Genomic DNA, 19,747 nt, shown 5'->3' with positions numbered 1-19,747 from the left:
CTCCTCCGGTTCTCTAACATCAACTAGCTTTCTTTTCTGCCCTAAAGGAACCATTTATAATTCAATTCACCCATTCACACCTACTGAAATCACAAACTTTTGCCCCAGAGGGGTCTTGTTTGACTTACAAACTGGAAAGCCAGTGTAACCTAAGGTATTCAAGTAGGCCGGGAGGAAGTTCAACTTGTCAAAGGTCTATTACCTTCATGTGAGTTGACATCCAAGATATCCGGCTTTCCATTTCACTAGCCAGCGCTGGCCTTATTTACTTTCTAATTAACAATTTGTGGTCCTGTGGACTCTTAACTGGAACGCAGCCTGTGGTCTATCAAGGAAGCCCTTTACAACTTAGACTTCTGGCCGCTTCCCCTGCTCCTAGGAGGACTGAGGGTAGGTCGGCCTGTTTTATGTTGAAGCCTGATGACATCACAGGGAGATACATCAGTCCTGCCTACGGCCCACAGTAAGTCCCAGAGGATCTAGTTGAAAGGACTTTATTTCTGCAGAAAGCAGGGGGCCAGGAGAATGTGCTTTAGGTCAGGACCAGTACATGGAAAGAAGCCACATTGTAAAAGTCTCACGGCTGGGCAGGAATCAATGAGCAAATAAGTCATGAGGCCCTGGACTTGTAAGTTCCCAACAAAAAGGACCTTCACCAACCCTTCTATCCTAGCTCCTCGCACTGTAGCCTAATATATCCTGCCCTCTCACAAATAATACTGGAGGTGTCTGGGATAGAAATGGAGGTGAGGAGGTGTAACATGGAGACCTAAAAGGGAAAGGCCTTGGCCTCAGGGTGCTGTGTGAGAAGGAAAGTCCCCAGGGCCAGTCAGCGGCCAGACACACAGATGGAGGGGCTTTCTGTTAGGGGAAGTCCACACTGTCACAGTGTCCTTGTAAAGAGAAAAAAAATGAAATGCTTTCCTGAAACCACTTATCTAATCACACAGGAAGGACTGAAACTTGGTTCCATTTTCCACAAAAGAATAACCCTTTTAGAAATCAAAGCTGAACGATGGCCAAATCCAGGCCCATGATCCTGTGAGTATTGTACACTTTTCAAAGAAAGTATATTGTCAATTTAGAGATCAAAGCAACTGAGGTCCAGGAACAGCCATGGATGTTCATTCAACAGGCCACATCCTTTGGGGGTGGTGATTTGGGGGCTGGCAAGTCAGCTTTAAGAAAACCCATCCAAGTGTTTCCTTAAGCGGTGCTTGTTCATTCTTTTGCCCACTTGCCCTTTGTGGCTGTGTTCATGACAGACTGCCCCACTTTCCCCCCAAGGTCCCCTCTGCCTGCCCCTTGGTGATGTTAGAGGCTGACATGTGGAGACATAATAGCACATTAGTTATAAGAGCCCCTTAGAGATAATTTAGCTCATGGTTGCTAAGGTTGAAGAGCCTTCAGAAACCAGCTGGGTATTGGGACATATGGGAAATGGCTGGGAGGGGCTGGTGGGTAGTGGTAAGATCATGGAGGATAGTGGGAACTGTGGTGAACTGGAGAGCCAAGACAAACAAGGCTTTCAAACTGTGGAAACGAACAAAATACTGGGCTGGCCAACCAACACGCATCCAAATCAGGCCCAGAGGCTGCCAGTTTGCAACCTCTGATTTCATCCTCTTCTATTACAGAAAAGGACACTGAGGCCCCAGTAAAGGAAGTGATCTTCCCAAGGTCACACAATTTGTAGTCAGACCTAGAATCCAGACCTCCCAATTCCCGCTGAATACCTTAACCCGGCACTCATAGCCCTGCCTTGGATGAGGAAGATGATTCCCAGGCAACCTTCCCCTCTTGGGGCCATCCCATCCGCTACTCCAACCCAACCCTTCTCCTGCCAGTTGCTGCTATTCATTGGCATGATGCTTCCCATGCCGAGTGGGTTCACCGCATGAGGCCTTCGACGGCTGCCAGCTGCAATGACAGCCTTTCTCTTCCTACTGTGCCAAGTTCCTATTCACAGGAGGCCACGCAGCTGGGAGCCAGATTTGTCCAAAAAGATTTCTTTCCCCTCAGCTTTGTGACACTGCTCTCTAACTAGAAGCTGGAGTATAAACAAGAAGGGTTGAAAGAATTCAGCCTGCTTTCTGTTTGAGTCTGAGTTGGAGTTAATAAATGCCTTTAGCCTCCAGAGCCGCTTTGTGGGTACATTCTGGAAATGAGAAGGGCATGGAAGTCCACAGCAAACCACCCATTCTTTCCCTTCCAGCTTCTTGCTTTCCTGCACTGTTCATAAAGGCGCTAGCCATGGGAGGTGAGGAGTGTAGAGTGGCAATGGTCTCAAGCCCAGAATTTTCTCTAGACTGCATAGGGGGGGCTGGGATTGCACGTGGAAGGAATATAACACCAAAAGGAAGGCTTCCCTGCCTCCAAACCACTCCCTTCCCAGCCTGCCATTTGCCAGAGATACCCACCAACCAAACTGCTTCTTTGAAGCCTGGAAGGTTTCTGCTTAAATTATTTTCTTTGGGAGAGAACAAAGTGAACGATCACCAGTCCTTAACACCTTAGCATTACATTAATTTATCAGATTTAACAAGAATAGACACCTGAGGGAATGGGACACAGAATAGATAAACTTTGATGGGAAGGGGTGGTGGGAAGAGAAGAACTTGGAGTGTTTCTCAGTTGGAGGCACACTGGCATTTGGGGCAGACAATTCTTTCCTGTGTGGGTCTCTCCTACATATTGCAAGACATTAAGCGTCTCTAGCCACCACCCAGTAAATGCCGGTAGTGACTCCCATTTATAACACTTAAACCAATACTCCTCTCATTTTCAAACGCCCCTGAGGAGGTGAAGCACCCTCACCCCACCAACATCTGAAAAGCATTTGATATAATGCTATCTGCAGAGGCCAAGTTGGAAGAATCTGAGCAGCCATGGAATATAAAGATACTAGGTTCTAGAAAGAAGTTGTCCACATTATACGTGTGTTAGAAAGATGAAGATGGCAAAGGGTTTCTTCCACTGTGGCTATTCTAGAAGAGTAAGTGTTGTTTGAGAGACTCATGCTAAGTAGGGTCAATGCCTGTTCTGTTCATGGGCAGGTGAAGTCTCTGTACTTTTACCAGTGACTAGCTGGATGGAAGAGGAGGCCATTCATGTGATCAGAGGGGAACCAAAACTTCTATGCTAGCCTGCCTGTTCTGGGGCCTAGAGGCTTCAGCTGTGACTCCCTGCTGAGGGACTGACTATCTGAATCTGTCCATGTCTTCTGAGAGGAGGGCTTCTCTAAGAGAAAGACCATGCTAATGAATACCCTGGCTCCTGGCCAGAAGACTTATGGCATACTTCCGTAGCCCCCATTCACAAAGGAACCCCATGGAGGGGATAGTCAGTAAGAGATGATATTCTCCCCTGGGTACTGAGAAATACTAGGTCTTGGAGTCAACTGCTCCTTTAACACAATGATCTTGGGGGAGAAAAAGAAGATGAACTTATGGCAAGAGTTGACCACTGCCCTGCTCAAGGCAGCCATAGGTCCCAAAGCCTTTTGGAGGAAGCTGAAAGGAATTCCAGACATGGGCATGAGAAGGCAAACTCAAGACTGTCCCAGCTTTGCCAGGGGCTTGTGCTGATCTGAATTGTTACCAAACTCAGACCCTCCCATCCCACTCCTAAAAGCCAGTGCCATTGCCCTAGAGACCCCAAACAATGAAGGGGTCCAGTACAGGTGTTCTTGCCTGACAGGTCCAACTACATCTTTCCCAAGCATCTCTTGCATACACCATTTTTAGACACTGACTGACTGCCTTTTCCTTCATACCCTCACTATCGAGGCATGGGCTGTGCTGTGTTTGATTAGAAGTGGGTGGATCTGAGAACTGAATGCTGCATGGTATATTGCCCATGTAGAAGAATATTACTATTCTACCATATTTTGAAGAGAGGCATAGAGTGATTCAGATACTTGTCTAAGGTAACCAGTACTGAGCAAAATTGTTGAACTTTGACTAGAGGGTGGCATTGATAGTCTCCTCTTGAACGATGTTTCCTGCTAAACAAATGTTCAGGACCTTTGGTAAAGACAAAAGACCGAAAGACCAGTGATGGCTGAAGAGACCCTGGCCCTCCTTCTTCTCCACCTCTGCCCTTGGGCCTCCTCTATCCCACTCAACTCGCCTCTTCCTCTGTCTTTCTATAATCAGAACCCTTGCTTTCCTTCAAGGCCCAACTCCACTATATCCAAACCACACTGATTTATCTCTTCTCTGAACTCCTTGTTTTGGATCATACATCCTTTTGAAAATCTGATGAAAGCTACAGACTTTTTCCCTCAAGGGATATGTGTTGGCATACATGCTTGCACACTCACATGCACGAGTGCATGCACATGCGTACATGTGCGTACACGTGCACACACACACACATACTTTTGAGTATACAATTTTAGTCCCTGGACTAATTTAAAGAAGGCATTATCCTTAAGGCCAGATGAAAAAAAACTGGGAATAGGCAGCTTGCAAGTAGAATCATCCTCCTCCTTTGACTTTCACCCACCCTCCTCCAGCAACCTCTTCCCCAGACCCTAGCCTCCCCTCCTGTCCCTTATCCTCTAGCCTCCAGATGCCTTTTATTACCCAAGGTTCATTACTACTTTGCCCTTATCCACCCACCTGGAGAGTCTCATTCCATCAGGACTCAGTCTGGCACAATGAGCTAGCTCACTTGACAGGCAGAGCCCAGATATTAAGTTTGACAGAGATTTGCAGATCAACTAGGACATATATTTGAACTGGGGTTTTCTGGAAATAATAGGGAGAGATTTGGGGGAGGGGAGAAGCCCTTTCAGAACTACTGCTCATTTCACCTGTGAGAAAGACCCTTCCTGTCTACTCTAGAATACATGATATACTTGATGTTGACCTACGCAGAATTGAGATAACAGGCTGTAACTGAATATGAGGAGAGGACAAAAGCCAAGTCACTTAGATGATGATCTTCCCTAAACAGCTATCTTCAAACCCCTTGTATCTGAGGTTCTGCTCCTGTTGCCACTGGCTTACCATTCCTTCTTCTCACACTGACCCCAACAGTTTATGTGTCAGAACTACCAAAGGAGAGGAGTTTAGGGGGAAGAAGTCCTTACAGAAACTGGCTGTGACTCCTTATGGAAGAATGTCCACTGGATGGAAAGATTGTCCAGTGAGGCCACAGTGGTGGTGTAGGTGCAGATGAGAGTGACATCAGATCCAACAGTCACATTCACAAAATTGTCCGGGATGGTCACTTGCACTCCACTAACTGGACCTGAAAAGATAATCATCAAAAAACGATGGTACACACTCACATTCTGATGACATTTTTTTCATTACAAAGCACTTTCAATGACATCTTATTTGAGGAATCCAAGGCAAGGAGAATGTAGAATGAACCATATAGGAAAGTTGAGCAAGCAACTGGCATGGGGTAGAGGAGTTTCTAACAAATTACAATGTGAAGATGTTCAACTCCTATGTGATGGTGCGGTAATAACACTGAACTGGGAATTTCTCCTGTGTAAGGATGGCCTGGCAAAGAGGTTCTTAGAGTGTTGTCCAAGGACCCAAAAAGTCCATGAGTATGGAGAACAACCAATTCAGTTTGCCCAGAGCTGATGAGGTTCTGTAGATATGGCACTTTCAGTTTTAAAACCAGGTGAGTCTCGGGCAAGCTATACTGGTTTTGCCAGGACTTTCAGTGCTTAAACCAGGAAAGTCTCAGTAAAACTAGGAGGAGTTGGTCATCCTAGCCCTGAGACCATTTTGGGGAGGCTACAAGATCAAAATGATGTTCAGAATAATACTAAGTTGTTATTTTTTTCACTCTCATCTTCTCATGAGTGTACAACGGAGTGTTCCAGCAGTTACATGACAAGTAATGATATTCCTCTAGTGGCTAATGGAATGCATGCTTGTGTATATTTGTGTTTAAATTTCTTTTAGTTTTACCTTCTAATACAATAAATATAGACAGAAGTAACCTACATAGCAAAAAGTCTTTTGGGCCCTCAACAATATTTAATTGAAAATTTTATTGGGATAATAGTAGATTCACATGCAATTCTAAGAAATAAGATGGAGATCCCATGTACACTTTACTCAGCACCCCCATGGTAACTTTTTTGTAAAACTACTGTATAATATCACAACCAGGACACTGATATTGATACAGTCCACTGATTTTATTCATTTCAGGTTTCTCCAGTTTTACTTGTACTCCTGTGTGTGTATGCATTTAATTCTACACAATTTTATCACATGTGTAGGTTTGTGTATCCACAACCACAGTCAAGATAGTGAACAGTCCACCACCACAAAAATCCCTCATATTTCCCTTCCATAATCGCACTCACCTCTCTCCTGTACCCCATCCCTGATCCTAAGCATTGGCAACCACTAATCTGTCTTCCATTTCTAAAATTTTGTCATTTCATAAATGTTACATAAATGGAAGCATGGTAACCTTTTTGCTGATTAGCTTTTTTTCACTTAGCATAATTACCTAGAAATTCATCCAAGTTGTTGTGTGTATCAGTAGTTCATTGCCTTTTATTGCTTAGTAACATTCAATGGTATGTATGTACCACGATTTGTTTAACCATTTACCCATTTAGGGACATCTGGGTTGTTTCTAGTTTTTAGCAATTAAATAAAACTCCAACAAACATTCATGTACAGATTTTTGTATGAGGATAAATTCCCATGTCTCTGGGATAAATTCCCAAGAGTGCAATTGCTGGGTTAGATGGTAGTTACATGTTTAGTTTTATTAAAAGTAAGCAAAGAACAGCCACACTGTTTTCCAAAGTGTATGAGTGGTTCAGCCTCTCCCCATCTTCGTCAGCATTTGGTGTTGTCACTATTTTCTAATTTAGCCATTCTAATAGGTGCGTAGTAATATATTATTGTGGTTTTAATTTTCATTTCCCTAATGCAAATTAATGATGCTAAATAATTTTTCCTGTGATTATTTGCCATTTGTATATCTTCCTCAGCAAAATGTCTTTCATGTCTTTTGCCCGTTTTCTGATTGCTTAATTTTCTACTTTTGAATTTTGAGAGTTCTCTATACAACCTAGATGCCAGTCTTTTGTTGGGTAGAGTGAACTTTATTTCTTCCTTTCCTATCTGTATGTATTTAATTAATTTTTATTGCCTTATTACAGCAGCTATAACTTCCAGTATTTTATTGAATAAGAGAGTTGAGAAAGTAGACATCCTTGCCTTGTTCCCAGTCTTAGGGGAAAAGCATTCAGTATTTCACCATTAAATACAATGTTAGCTGTAGGATATTTGTAGATGTTCTTTATCAAGTTAAGGGAATTCCTCTGCCATGGGTTGAATTGGGGCCCCCAAAAGGATACGAACAAGTGCTAATCCCTGGTGCCTGTGAATGTGATCTTATTTGGAAACAGGGTCTTTGCAATGTAATTAATGATGACATAGATCACCCTGGATTTAAGGTGGGGCCTAAACCCAATGACTGCTGTCATTATAAGAGCAAGGACAGTGATATTTGGCACACAGATACATAGAAGGAAAGGCCATGTGAAGATAGAGTCAGAAATTGGAGTGATGCATATACAAGCCAAGGAATGCCAAGAATTGCTAGCAGCCAGCTAGGAGAAAGGCATGGCATGGATTCTCCAGAATCAATTCTGCCAGCACTTTGACTTTGGAATTTTGGCCTCCAGAACTGTGAGAGAATAAATTTGTCTGTTTTAAGCCACCCAGTTTATGGCAATTTGTTGCAGCAGCTTTTGGAAACTAACACATCGGCTATTCCTAACATGCTAAGAGGTCTTGGGTTTTTTGTTTGGTATTTTTGTTTTTTTTCTTTCGTGAATGGGTGTTGGATTTTGTCAGGTACTTTTTCTGTATCAATTGATATGCTCTTTTTTTTTAAGTTAGCCTGTTGATATGAGAGATTACACTGAATGATTTTTGAATATTGAACCAGCCTTGCATACCTTAAATCCCACTTGGGTAGAATTCCTTTTAAACATCGTGGGATTCAATTTGCTAGTGTTTTCTTGAGGGATTTTGAGTTTAAGTTCATGAGAGATATTGGTTTGTAGTTTTCTATTTTTGTACTGTCTTTGTCTGGTTTTGGTATCAGGTTAATACGAGCCTCAAAAATGAGTTTGAAATGTTCCCTCCTCTTCTATTTTTTGGAAAAGATTGTGTAAAATTGTTGTTAATTATTTTTTAAACATTTGGTAGAATTATCCAGTGAAAGTGTCTAGGCCTGCCGATTTCTTTTTCAGGAGGTTTTTAAATTACGAATTCAATCTCTTTAATGATTATAGGGATATTCAGCTTATACATTTTATATTGGGTGAGTTTTAGTAGTTTGTTGTTTTTGAGGAATCGATCCATTTCTTCTAAGAAGTCATCAAATATATGAATGTAAAGTTGTTCATAGTATTTCCTTCTTATATTTTTTAATGACTGCAAGATATATAGTTATATCCCATATTTCACTTCTGATATTGATGATTTGTGTCTTATCTTTTTATTTTTACCAGTCTTGCTAGAGGTTTATCAATTTTTTTCAAAGAACCAGATTTTTATTTCATTTAATTTTCTCTATAGTTTTCCTATTTAAATTCCATTGATTTCAACTCTTGATTACTTCCTTCCTTCTGCTTGTTTGGGTTTATTTTGTTCTTCTTTTTCTAGTTCCTTGATGTAGGAACTTCAGTTATTGACTTGAGACTTTTCTTCATTTCAAATGTAAGCATTTAGTGTTATAAATTTCTCTCTCAGCACTGCTTTAGCTGCATGTTACATTTGCCTATATGTTATATTTTCATTTTCATTCAGCTCTATATATATATTTTTAAAATTACCTTTAAGACTTTCTCTTTGATCCACAGATTATTTAGAAGTGTGTTGTGTAATTTTCAAGTATTTAGAGACTTTCCTGTTGTCTTTCTGTTCTTGGTTTCTAGTTTGATTCCATTGTGCTCAGAGAACAGACTGTATAATTTAAAATTTTTTAAAGTTGTTGAGGTCTGTTATATGGCCTATGGTCTATTTTGGTAAGTGTTCTGTGGGTGCTTGGAGGAAAAAAAGTGCATTCTGCTGTTTTGGGGTAGAGTGTTCTATACAAAGAGATGCACTTTTAAAACACTATCAATACTCACCAAGATAGACCAGATTCTGGGCCATAAAACAAACCTTAACAAATTTAAAAGAAGTCACACAGTGTCTGCTCTCAGACCACAATGAAAATAAAGTAGAAATCAATAACAAAAAATTACTGAAAAGTCCCAAAACACATGAAGATTAAGCAACACACTTCAAAATAACACATGGGTCAAAGAAGAAAGCTCAGGAGAAATTTAAAAATATTTTTAACTAGATGAAAATGAAAATACAACTTACCAAAATTTGTGGTATGCAACCAAAGCAGTGCTTAGAGGGAAATTTACAACACTGAATGTGAAAGCTCTAAAATCAATCATCTAAGATTGTTCCTTAGGAAACTAGAAAAAGAAGAGTAATAAACAATAAGGTCCTACTGTATAGCACAGAGAACTATATTCAGTATCCTGTGATAAATCATAATGGAAAAGAATATATATATGTAAACTGAATCACTTTGCTATACAGCAGAAATTAATACAATATTGTAAATCAACTATACTTCCATAAAAATTTTTTTTTAATTTTTTAAAGAAAAGAAATAATGAAAATTAGAGGAGAAATCAATGAAATTGAAAACAGGAAATCAATAGAGAAAACCAATGAAACCAAAACTGGTTATTCAAAAAGATAAAGAAAATTGTTAAGGCTCTAGCCAGGCTAACTAAGAAAAAAATACATAGGACACAAATTACTAATAAAAGAGGGACCACACTACAGGTACCATGGACATTAAAAGGATAATAAAGGAATACTAGGAACAAATCTATGCCCACAAACTTGATAACCTAGATGAAATGGACCAATTCCTTGAAAGACACAATCTGCCAAAACTCACACAAAAAGTAGACAATCCGAACAGGCCTATATCTATTCTATAGCTATTAAATAAATTGAATCAATAATTAATAACTTTCCAAAACAGAAAGCACCAGGCTCAGATGGGTTCACTGGTGAATTCTACCAAATATTTAAGGAAGAAACTGTACAAATTGTCTACAATCTCTTTCAGAAAACAGAACAAAGGGAATGCTTCCTAACTCATCCTAAGATGCCAACATCACCCTAATACTAAAACCAGAAAAAGACATTACAAGAAAACTATAGGACAACATCTCTCATGAACATAGATGCAAAAATCCTCAACAAAATATTAGCAAATCAAATCCAACAATGAATAAAAGGAATTCTACACCAAGAATAGTGTGATTTACCCCAAGTATGCAAGACTGGTTCAACACTTGAAAATTGATTAATGTAACTCATCACAGCAATAGGCTAAAGAAAAAAATCACATGATCATATCAATTTATTCAGAGAAAGCATTTGACAAAATTCAACATGCATTCATGATAAAAATTCTCAATAAACTAGGAACAGAGAACTTCTTCAACTTGATGAAGAACATTTACAAAAACCCTACAGTAACATCATACTTAATGGTGAAAAACTAGAAGCTTTCCTACTAAGGTCAGGAACAAGGCAAGGATATCCCCTTTCATCACTCCTTTTCAACCTCATACTGGAAGTCCTAGCTAATGCAATAAGACACAAAAAGGGAATAAAAGGTATACAGATTGTGAAGGAAACAAGAGATGACATGACTGCCTATGTAGAAAATCCAAAAGAATCAGCAAAAATCTCCTGGAAATGATTATAGCAAATTTTCGGGATACAAGGTTAATGTACAAAACTTTATCGCTTTCCTATCTATAAACCAGCAGTGAAGAAGTGGAATTTGACATTAAAAACACAATGGGATAAATCAGGAGCTTGGGAAGAACATACACACACTACTATATATAAGATAGATAATCAGCAAGGACCTACTGTATAGCACAGGGGACTCTACTCAATATTCTGGGATAAACTATACGGGAAAAGAATCTTAAAAAGAATGAATATATGTATATGTATAACTGAATCACTTTGCTGTACACCTGAAACTAACACAACTTTGTAAATCAACTATACTATAATAAAATTAAAATTAAAAAAACACAATACAATTTACGTTAGCACCCCCAGAAATGAAATACTTCAGTGTAAGTCTAACAAAGTATGTACAAGATCTGTATGAGCAAAACTAAAAAATTCTGATGAAAGAAATCAGACAAGAATTAATAAATGGAGAGATATTCCATGTTTAAGGAAGACTCAATATTTCTGAGATGTCAGTTCTTCCCAACTTAATCTATAGACTCAATGTAATCCCAGTCAAAATCCCAGCAAGTTATTATGTGGATAGCAACAAAGTTGTTCCAAAGTTTATATGGTGAGGCAAAAGACCCAGAATAACCAAGACAAATACTGAAGGAGAAGAACAAAGTTGGAGGACTGACACTAACCAACTTAAAGACTTCCTATAAAGCTATAGTAATTAAGACTGTGTAATACTGGTGAAAGAATAGACAAATAGATCAATGGAACAGAATAGAGAGGCCAGAAATAGACCCACATAAGTATAGTCAACTGATCTTTGACAAAGGAGCAAAGGCAATACAATGGAGGAAAGAAAATCTTCTCAACAAATGGTGCTGGAACAACTGGATTTCCATGTGCCAAAAAAAAAAAAAAGGAATCTAGACATAGAACTTACACATTTCATAAAAATTATCTCAAAATGGATCACAGATCTAAATGTAAAAAGCAAAGCTATAAAACTCCTACAACATAACATAAGAGAAAATCTAGATGACCTTGGGTTTGATGATGACACCAAAAGCATGATCCATGAAAGAAAAAATTGATAAGCTGAATTTCATTAAAATTAAAACTGCTCTGTGAAAGACACTGTCAAGAGAATGAAAAGACAAGCCACAGACTAGGAGAAACTATTTACAGAAGACATAGATAATAAAGGATCATTATCCAAAATATACAAAGAACTCTTAAAACTCAATAATAAGAAAGCAAACAACCAGATTAAAAAATGGCAAAGACCTTAAAGAGACATCTCACCAAAGGTGCTATATAGATGGCAAATGAGCATATGAAAAGATGTTCCACATTTTATGTTATCAAGGAAATGCAAATTAAAACAACACTACGGGGGGATTTCCCTGGTGGTCCAGTGGTTAAGACTCTGTGCTTCTAATGGAGAGGGCACAGGTTCGATCCCCGGTCGGGGAACTAAGATTCCACATGCCACATGGCGCAGCCAAAATTTTTTTAAATTTTTAAAAAAAATTCACAACACTGACGCACTGAATGCTGATGAGGATGTGGAGAACCAGCAACATTTGTTGCTGGTGGGAATGTAAAATGGCACAGGCATTTTGAGACAGTTTGGTGGGTTCTTACAAAATTAAACATACTCTTACCATACTATCCAGCAATTGTGTTCCTTGATATTTAACCAGAGAAGTTGAAGACTTATGTCTACACAAAAATCTGCACACAAGTTTATAGCAGCTTTATTTATAACTGCCAAAACTTGGAAGCAACCAAGATGTCCTTCAGTAGGTGAATGGATTAATAAACTGTGGTACATCCAGACACTGACAATATTATTCAGTGCTAAAAAGAAGTGAGCTATCAAGTCATGAAAATACATGGAAGAACCTTAAATGCATATTCCTAAGTGAAAGAAGCCAATCTGATAAGGCTACACACTGTATGATTCCAACTATATGACATTGTGGAAAAGGCAAAACTATGCAGACAGTAAAAAGATGAGTGGTTGACAAGGGTTGGTGTAGAGGAAGACATCAATAAGTGGAGCACAGAGGATTTTTAGGGCAGTGAAAATACTCTGTACAATAATATAATGCTAGATACATGTGATTATACATTTGTCAAAACCTACAGACATTTTGTCTATTATGTTAGAAAACTCCTACTTAAATCTTTTATTTTAGCGGACAGTCACTTTTATTTTGTTTTATGTTTTGCACACAGGTCTTGGCCTACTTTTGCATATTTCTAATGCCAGTTTAATTTTTGTGGTGTTGTTTTGGTCTGTTTGGTTATCTGGGGTCACCAGGGCTTCTATTTATCCCTGATCCTGTTGCCTGAGCACTTGGAAGCATTTCCCTAGGTCAGGTTTCTAGGTATCTCTCAGTGGGAGATAGGTATGTCAGGACACTCCTATTGGAACCCCCAGCTGCCCTGGTGTCTCTCTGTGGGGGAGGAGAGACAAAGAGCCTTCTAGAACCAGATACTTTCTGTGATTTCATCCCTCTTTTCTGTTCCACCCTCCCTCCTCAGTATCGCTAGGTGAAAGTAGGGAGTCTCAGGCCCAGTGAGGAAGGAGATTGCTTCTTTTTTCTCCTATTGTTGGTGGGTCTCCTGATGATTGCCCCTTGCCAGTGGTGTTGAGCTCATCTGATGTTAGAGGGACTCCCATTCAGTCTGGGGGAAGAATCAGTCTCCCTGTGGGCTGCTATGTTAGGATCAGGAAATGCCAGGACTGGGGCCCCTTCCTCCTTTGGGTAAAGAGGCATAAGATACCCTGCCACTCTGTAGTTCCCAGGATCCAAGCCAGTTTGCTTTTTTCTTACTATCTTTCAGAGTTCTCCCTTGGCTGTCTCTTGCATTATTTCCTGGGAGGGTTTATACTTGTGCTTAGCAGGGAGAGGCAAGGAGACACAAATCTATGTCATTTTGTCCAAACCAGAAATCTCCCTCAAGATTTAAGATTGTAAAAGGGGCCTGAGAGAACTATTGGCCTTAGAAAAGGATCTGCTGCCCATATGATTTGGAGGAATACCAAAGAGCTCCCTACCCCAAAATCCAGCCTACCACTGTACTTGAAATCCTTAGTACTACGTAAACATCTTCCCAAGGGATGTTATAGGGGACAATACTTTGGGTAACACTATAGAGGCATTGGCTCATCGTAATAACTGGTTGTTCTCCATTGCGAAGTCAGAGTATAGAAGCTTTCCAGGATGGAACATAAGACTGTCAGGCAGGTATTAGAAAAGGTCAAGTTTAAGAGGTGCACTTTATGCTGCAGGGGGGCTAGAGTGAGAAAGCTAGCTGCCTTACAGGTTGGGACAGGATGAGGATACAAAGATGGTGGGAAGGTCAGAGGAAATAGTACAGAAAGACAAATTCCTGGCCCCCTTCCCAAAGACGACTTTGATTTTATTTTTTCTTAATGACAGTGGTCAGGCAAAAGGAACTCAGGGAATTAACAAACATTTTGAAAATTTTAAAGAAAAAGCAAACCATTGTACTGATTACCCCTGGTTTCCTGGATTCAATAGCCATGTTCTTTGTCACAACCAGACCATCTGGTCCAGCTGCTTCTCTGTCAGAGTTGGCTGTTTACATGGCAACCAATGTCTTGATGAATTGAGAGAAGTGTTTTAGGGTAGACACCAATGCAGCACCTTCTAACTCCATGCAGTTTTCCCTTTCCCAATGTTCTCCTCCCTATGTGTTCCTGGTTCCCATAATGCCTACTCCAAAACCAAAATTGGCCTGCAGAAATCAGCTACTTTTTTTGATGGAAAGTTCACTGGAGAAAGCTAAGTGACTTTCTCCTGCCCTCAGAAGCCCATCTCATTTCTCCTGGAAGTTAGCCACATCTATCTCTGGCTATGCCCAAATAGTGACTTCCAAATGTCTTTAAAGCCTCCAAAATTAAAGGGATAGAATGGGGATTTGGTGGCCATTAAAGTTCCCATAAACTTTCCCCTAAAAAAGGGATTTTGAAGATATTATTTGGCCATCATTTTTGTCCTCTAGTTTATGTCCCAGTATCTATTATGGGATTGGCTAATGGTAATAATTTATGATAGGTAAGGCAAAAAAAGAACAAAAACAAAAAACAAACCAAAAGAACCTTTAAGGGCTACCCTCGACAAAAGTGCCTGAAGGCAGAGTAAACACAATTCTCACACAAGGTAAGCCATGGAAGAAGCCTTGATGCCTATCAGCTAATATCTGTTGAGCACCTATTTTCTGCCACAAACAGTGCTAACACTGGGGAAATACTAATGAACAAGACAGACACAATCTCTGCCTGCCATGTCAACGCATGAGGAACCATTTATAGTACAGACCAGAATGGAAGCAAATGAAAATCAAGGATTTGGGATTTTCAACATATTTTTAATAGAAGACATATAAATATGTAAATTGAGATCGTAAAAGCTCAACAATATCACCTCGGAATAAGTATGGTAACCTCCAAATCTACTGTGAAACGATATATTTTTAAGAATACGACACATTGTTCTGTAAATAGGTAACAATTGGCAAGGCAATATTTCCAGGCCATTTTTATTGCCCTGATTCCCAATACTCAGCACCATAATCAATCCTTAAATTCTGAAGAAAAGACAGTTTTCAGAAACTGTCGATCTCTAATATAATGACAATACACTTCAGAGCTGAGTTATATATTTCCAGATGAACTTTAAAAAAATGTCACATCATTCAATTAGTGCACATTACTTAAACCTCTGAGACCACTGTCTAGCCCAGCACTGTCCAATAGAACTTTCTGTGATGATGGAAATGTTCTACAGCTGTGCTGTCCAATTCAGCAGCCGTTACCCACATGGAGTTACGGAGCACCTGAAATGTGGCTCGTGTGACTGAAGAACAGAATTTCTTATTTTATTTAATTTGAATTCATTTATATTTAAATAGCCACATGTGGATAGTGAACAGTACAAATTTAGTCTTAAACTGAAAGTGATTCTGTGTGTCAGGAAAAAAAATGTTCCCTTCCTTTGGATTCATTTAGTCTAAATTGAGAAATTATTTAAAAATTGAAAAAGTCAGAAAAAATCTCCACATTGACAAGACTGTGAATAAACAGCAAAATAAAGATTAGTACCTGATTTAAACAAAACTCAGAATTGCAATTTCACTCACTGACCTGACTGAATTAAAAAAAAACACCCCCCCCAAAAAACATATACGTGGTTGAAATATGTGTGACTGCTTTTAAATATCAGTGCATACTATTAAAGGAAAATAATCCAAGTTGTATACACTTGAGTTAATCAACACTCTAGAAAGATTTTAAATGCCTCATGTTTTGGTAATGATTGTTCATTCATCTATTTAATACCTGCAATGTGGAAGGCACTTTGCTTGTAGGGGGATTATTATTCTCCTAATATACCAAATAGCCATATTTGACCTGATGCATTTGAAGTGATTTAATTTCCAGCAACTTCATGTAAAATTGCTTCCTTTTTGAGTTAGGGAATAATATAACCAAATGATCACTAACTTTATGGATCTGACTGCAAACCCAAAGTTCAAATATATTACTGCATTAAAATGCATAGCACGTACCTCCCGAGAATGGAAACAACATTAACATATCTTTCCAACAGGTGACTAATATATATTACAAGCATCTAAAATGATATGCTTGAACTTTTGCAGAAGACATTTTTGATTAACATTATTTTCCTGAAGTGGAATTTAACCTAACTTCCTTAGAAGTCAGCCGAAAAGTTTTCATTAAAATAAAATCTGTCATGCTTAGCTGTACAAAAAATTCATTTTATATATGTAAGTGAAAATCATTTCTGGATGTTTGGGGTTTGAGGAGGTAATCCACTCTTTTATTTTTCCACCTTTATTCAAATATGATTTACATATAACATCGTGTAAGTTTAAGCTGTACAAAGTGTTGATTTGATATATATTTCAAAATGATTACTACCATAGCATTAACTAACACTTCCATCACATCACATAATTATGTGTTCTTTTTTGTGGTGACAATATTTAAGATCTACCCTCTTAAAAACTTTCAATCATATAATACAGTATTGTCAATTATAGTCACCATGCTGTACATTAGATCCCCAGAACTTATTCATCTTCTAACCGGAAGTTTGTACCCTTCGACCAACATCTCCCTATTACTGCACACCCATCACCCCTGGTAACCACTGCTATACTCTCTGTTTCTATGAATTCAGGTTTTTGTTTTTAGATTCTACATATGAGTGAGATCATACAGTGTTTGTCTTTCTCTGACTTATTTCACTTTGCATAATGCCCTTAAGGTCCATCCATGTCACAAATGGCAAGATTTCGGAAGGTAGTTAATTCTTTCAGTAAACCTTTCCTATGTGCCCACTATGCACCAAGCACCATGCTTGACACCAAAAATGTGGCATTCTTCCTGACCAGGAAACAAGTCCAGGTAGGACATCAAATTACACATGGATGGAAACATTACCAGTTACCTCACAGCCATTTCTGGATCAACTGATGGACACTACTAATGCCAGGCATAGATTACTGAACTCTTTCTTTCTCTGACTTCCATACTTATGTAAGCAAACAACAATATATTGCACCATATTTCCATTCTATCTACTAGACTGACACTACCACATTTTGCTTTGGGCCAGCTAAATTGTATATGTACACTATACACCAACAAAACCAGTTATACAGTAATTTTAAAACAAAGGCTCTGAAGTATTTATTGGTCACTCTGATTGGGCTTTGTTCCAAAAGTCATAATCAAGTAAGATCCTGACATCATCTAAGTAAGTTTTAAACCATAAAAAAAATGTATACAAGGTATAAACCCAATTTTGTAATGTAATATATACACTTGCAAAGGAAAAAAATAAGAAATTCACCCAAATCTCTGGTAAGATTTCTGGTGACTTTTATTTTCTTATTTATACATTTCCGTATTTCTAACCTCTCTACAAAGACCATACATTACATTTATAATCAGTAAAAATTATATATATATATATATATATATGTTTGTTATAGTGAAAAACCACTCTTGCAACTGTTCTGAAACTGGCATCTAGTATAGGCCAGAGAAAGGCGTCACATAGGGAAGTAGGTGTTGACTACAGGTGTGATTTTTAGAGGGCTAGTGCAGAAGACCCAGGGGCGACCCAATTAGCTAATGACTGGAAGCTCTTTAAAAGTGACAAAGACTTTCACTGTCTAAAGTTAAGGTTTAAAATGAATATCCCTGGGGGAAAGGGAAAATAGTAACATATGTTCCCACCAGGATGGAAATTGAGAAAGGCGGCTTTTTCCAGCTCTAAGTCCTGGTTAGATCACTGGATAAATGCAGTATTGCCTTCTGGTGACTCCACAGAACATGTTTGTTTAAACAGTAACAAACAGTTAGAGAACTATTACTAAATACCATATAGTTTTGAAAAGTAACACTTTTTTCTGATTATAAAAATAGTGTAATATTCTTTGTAGAAACCGTGGAAAATATGAAAAAGGCAGAGAATAAGATAAAAAAAATCTCTAATCCCAACAGCCGGAGGCAATCACCATGAGCAATTTGGTATATAACCTTCTAGTAATTTATTCTAGGCATATCCTGTGGGTATATCCTGCTTTTTCACTCAATATTTTATCCTGAGCATTTTCTTATGTCATTAAATATGCTTAGTAAACCTCATTCTAATAACTGCCTAATATTATTGATAGCTTAAAAATATCATTTCTTGGATAAACAATCTTGTTTTATCTACCATGGACCTAATTTATCATAAGAACAGATTCAAAATGTATCCGGTATTTGAAAAAACTAGCCAAGGGGTTTTTCTGAATTAGTGCTCTCTCCTGGGTCTACCAACATTAGGATTTTGACTCTAAAAATAATTTTGTTCTGCTCAAACCCCTAAAAACACCCATACTGTGCACAATGATAAATCACTCACATATTTTCCTAAATACAGTCTTATGCTTGGAAAAGGACAACTCTTAAGAAATGTTAGATAGTAAAGCATGGTAGGCACTCCCAGCCAGGCTTAGCAAGTCAATCAAAATGAGTTTGAAGGAAATGCTCAAGTAAAACAGAGAAAAATGTATCCTTGGCACAACTTCAGCTTCTGAGTAAATTCATCTGTTCAACTTTCAAACGAAAAAAAGGAAGATACTGTGATTTTTCTGTGAAAAAAATCCTAATTCAGAAACTACATAAAACAATTCTATTTACAGGCTGGGCCCCCAAAATATCGGCATGGCATATTTGCTAAGCAAGATTTCCAAAAATTATTTTACTCAGCATACTAATCATAGTTCCTTTTAAGCACAGGAGGGGAATAGTCTATGTAAAAATTTGCAATTTCAGTTTAAAAAGAAACTCCATTCCCAATGATCTTTGTTCGGTTGGAAATCCTTTCCTTACCTGCAAGGCAGTTTAGGATCAGAAAGACCTTCCAATATGTGAACACCATCGTGCCAAGGTTCGTTGAGCACAGCCAGGGTCCAGTAGCTCGCCTGGGCTAGGCTGAGTCTCAAACTGGCTTCTTCAGTCACACCGAGGTTTGCCAGGCTTATCTGCTGGCATCACCAAGCAAACAAGCCTCTTCGGGCTTACTTATTGGGTACAAACCTTTCTCAGAGCAGATGTGTCTTTCTTTGAAACACTTTTCATGGGGCGTGTTTCCTTGGCATATTTGCTACTGTGTTAATAATAAACCCACGTATTTAAATTCTTCAATCTTACACAGATTCTCTAAGTTTTATTGCATAAAATCAATCTTATTGAAAAGTTATACTTGGGGGGGAAAGAGAGCTCCTTTTGGAAGAGAGCCTATATAAATAAAAGTTGACAAGGCTAATTAATTTCAAATACTTCTATAAAAGTCTCAGGGCATTGATTCACTAACCTTTTACAAATTAAG

The 19,747-nt window shown here is 38.6% G+C and overlaps 1 protein-coding gene across 1 annotated transcript in view; it reads right to left on the bottom strand.

Moving 5' to 3' along the window:
* VSIG1 (V-set and immunoglobulin domain containing 1) overlaps window positions 1–19,379 on the bottom strand; it is a 34,109-nt gene extending 14,730 nt beyond the window's left edge. The window contains exons 1-2 of the mRNA XM_007196392.2: window positions 19,249–19,379; window positions 5,099–5,259 (exon numbers count right to left, since the gene is read on the bottom strand). Of these exons, the coding sequence (XP_007196454.2) occupies window positions 5,099–5,259; window positions 19,249–19,297 (210 nt within the window). The 5' untranslated portion in view covers window positions 19,298–19,379. The remainder of the gene's footprint in view (window positions 1–5,098; window positions 5,260–19,248) is intronic.
* Between the last annotated feature and the right edge of the window lie 368 nt (window positions 19,380–19,747).

This window comes from Balaenoptera acutorostrata, chromosome X (assembly GCF_949987535.1).
Source record: "Balaenoptera acutorostrata chromosome X, mBalAcu1.1, whole genome shotgun sequence".
NCBI classification, from domain to species: Eukaryota; Metazoa; Chordata; class Mammalia; order Artiodactyla; family Balaenopteridae; genus Balaenoptera; species Balaenoptera acutorostrata.
This window is presented reverse-complemented; position numbering and strand designations above follow the sequence as displayed.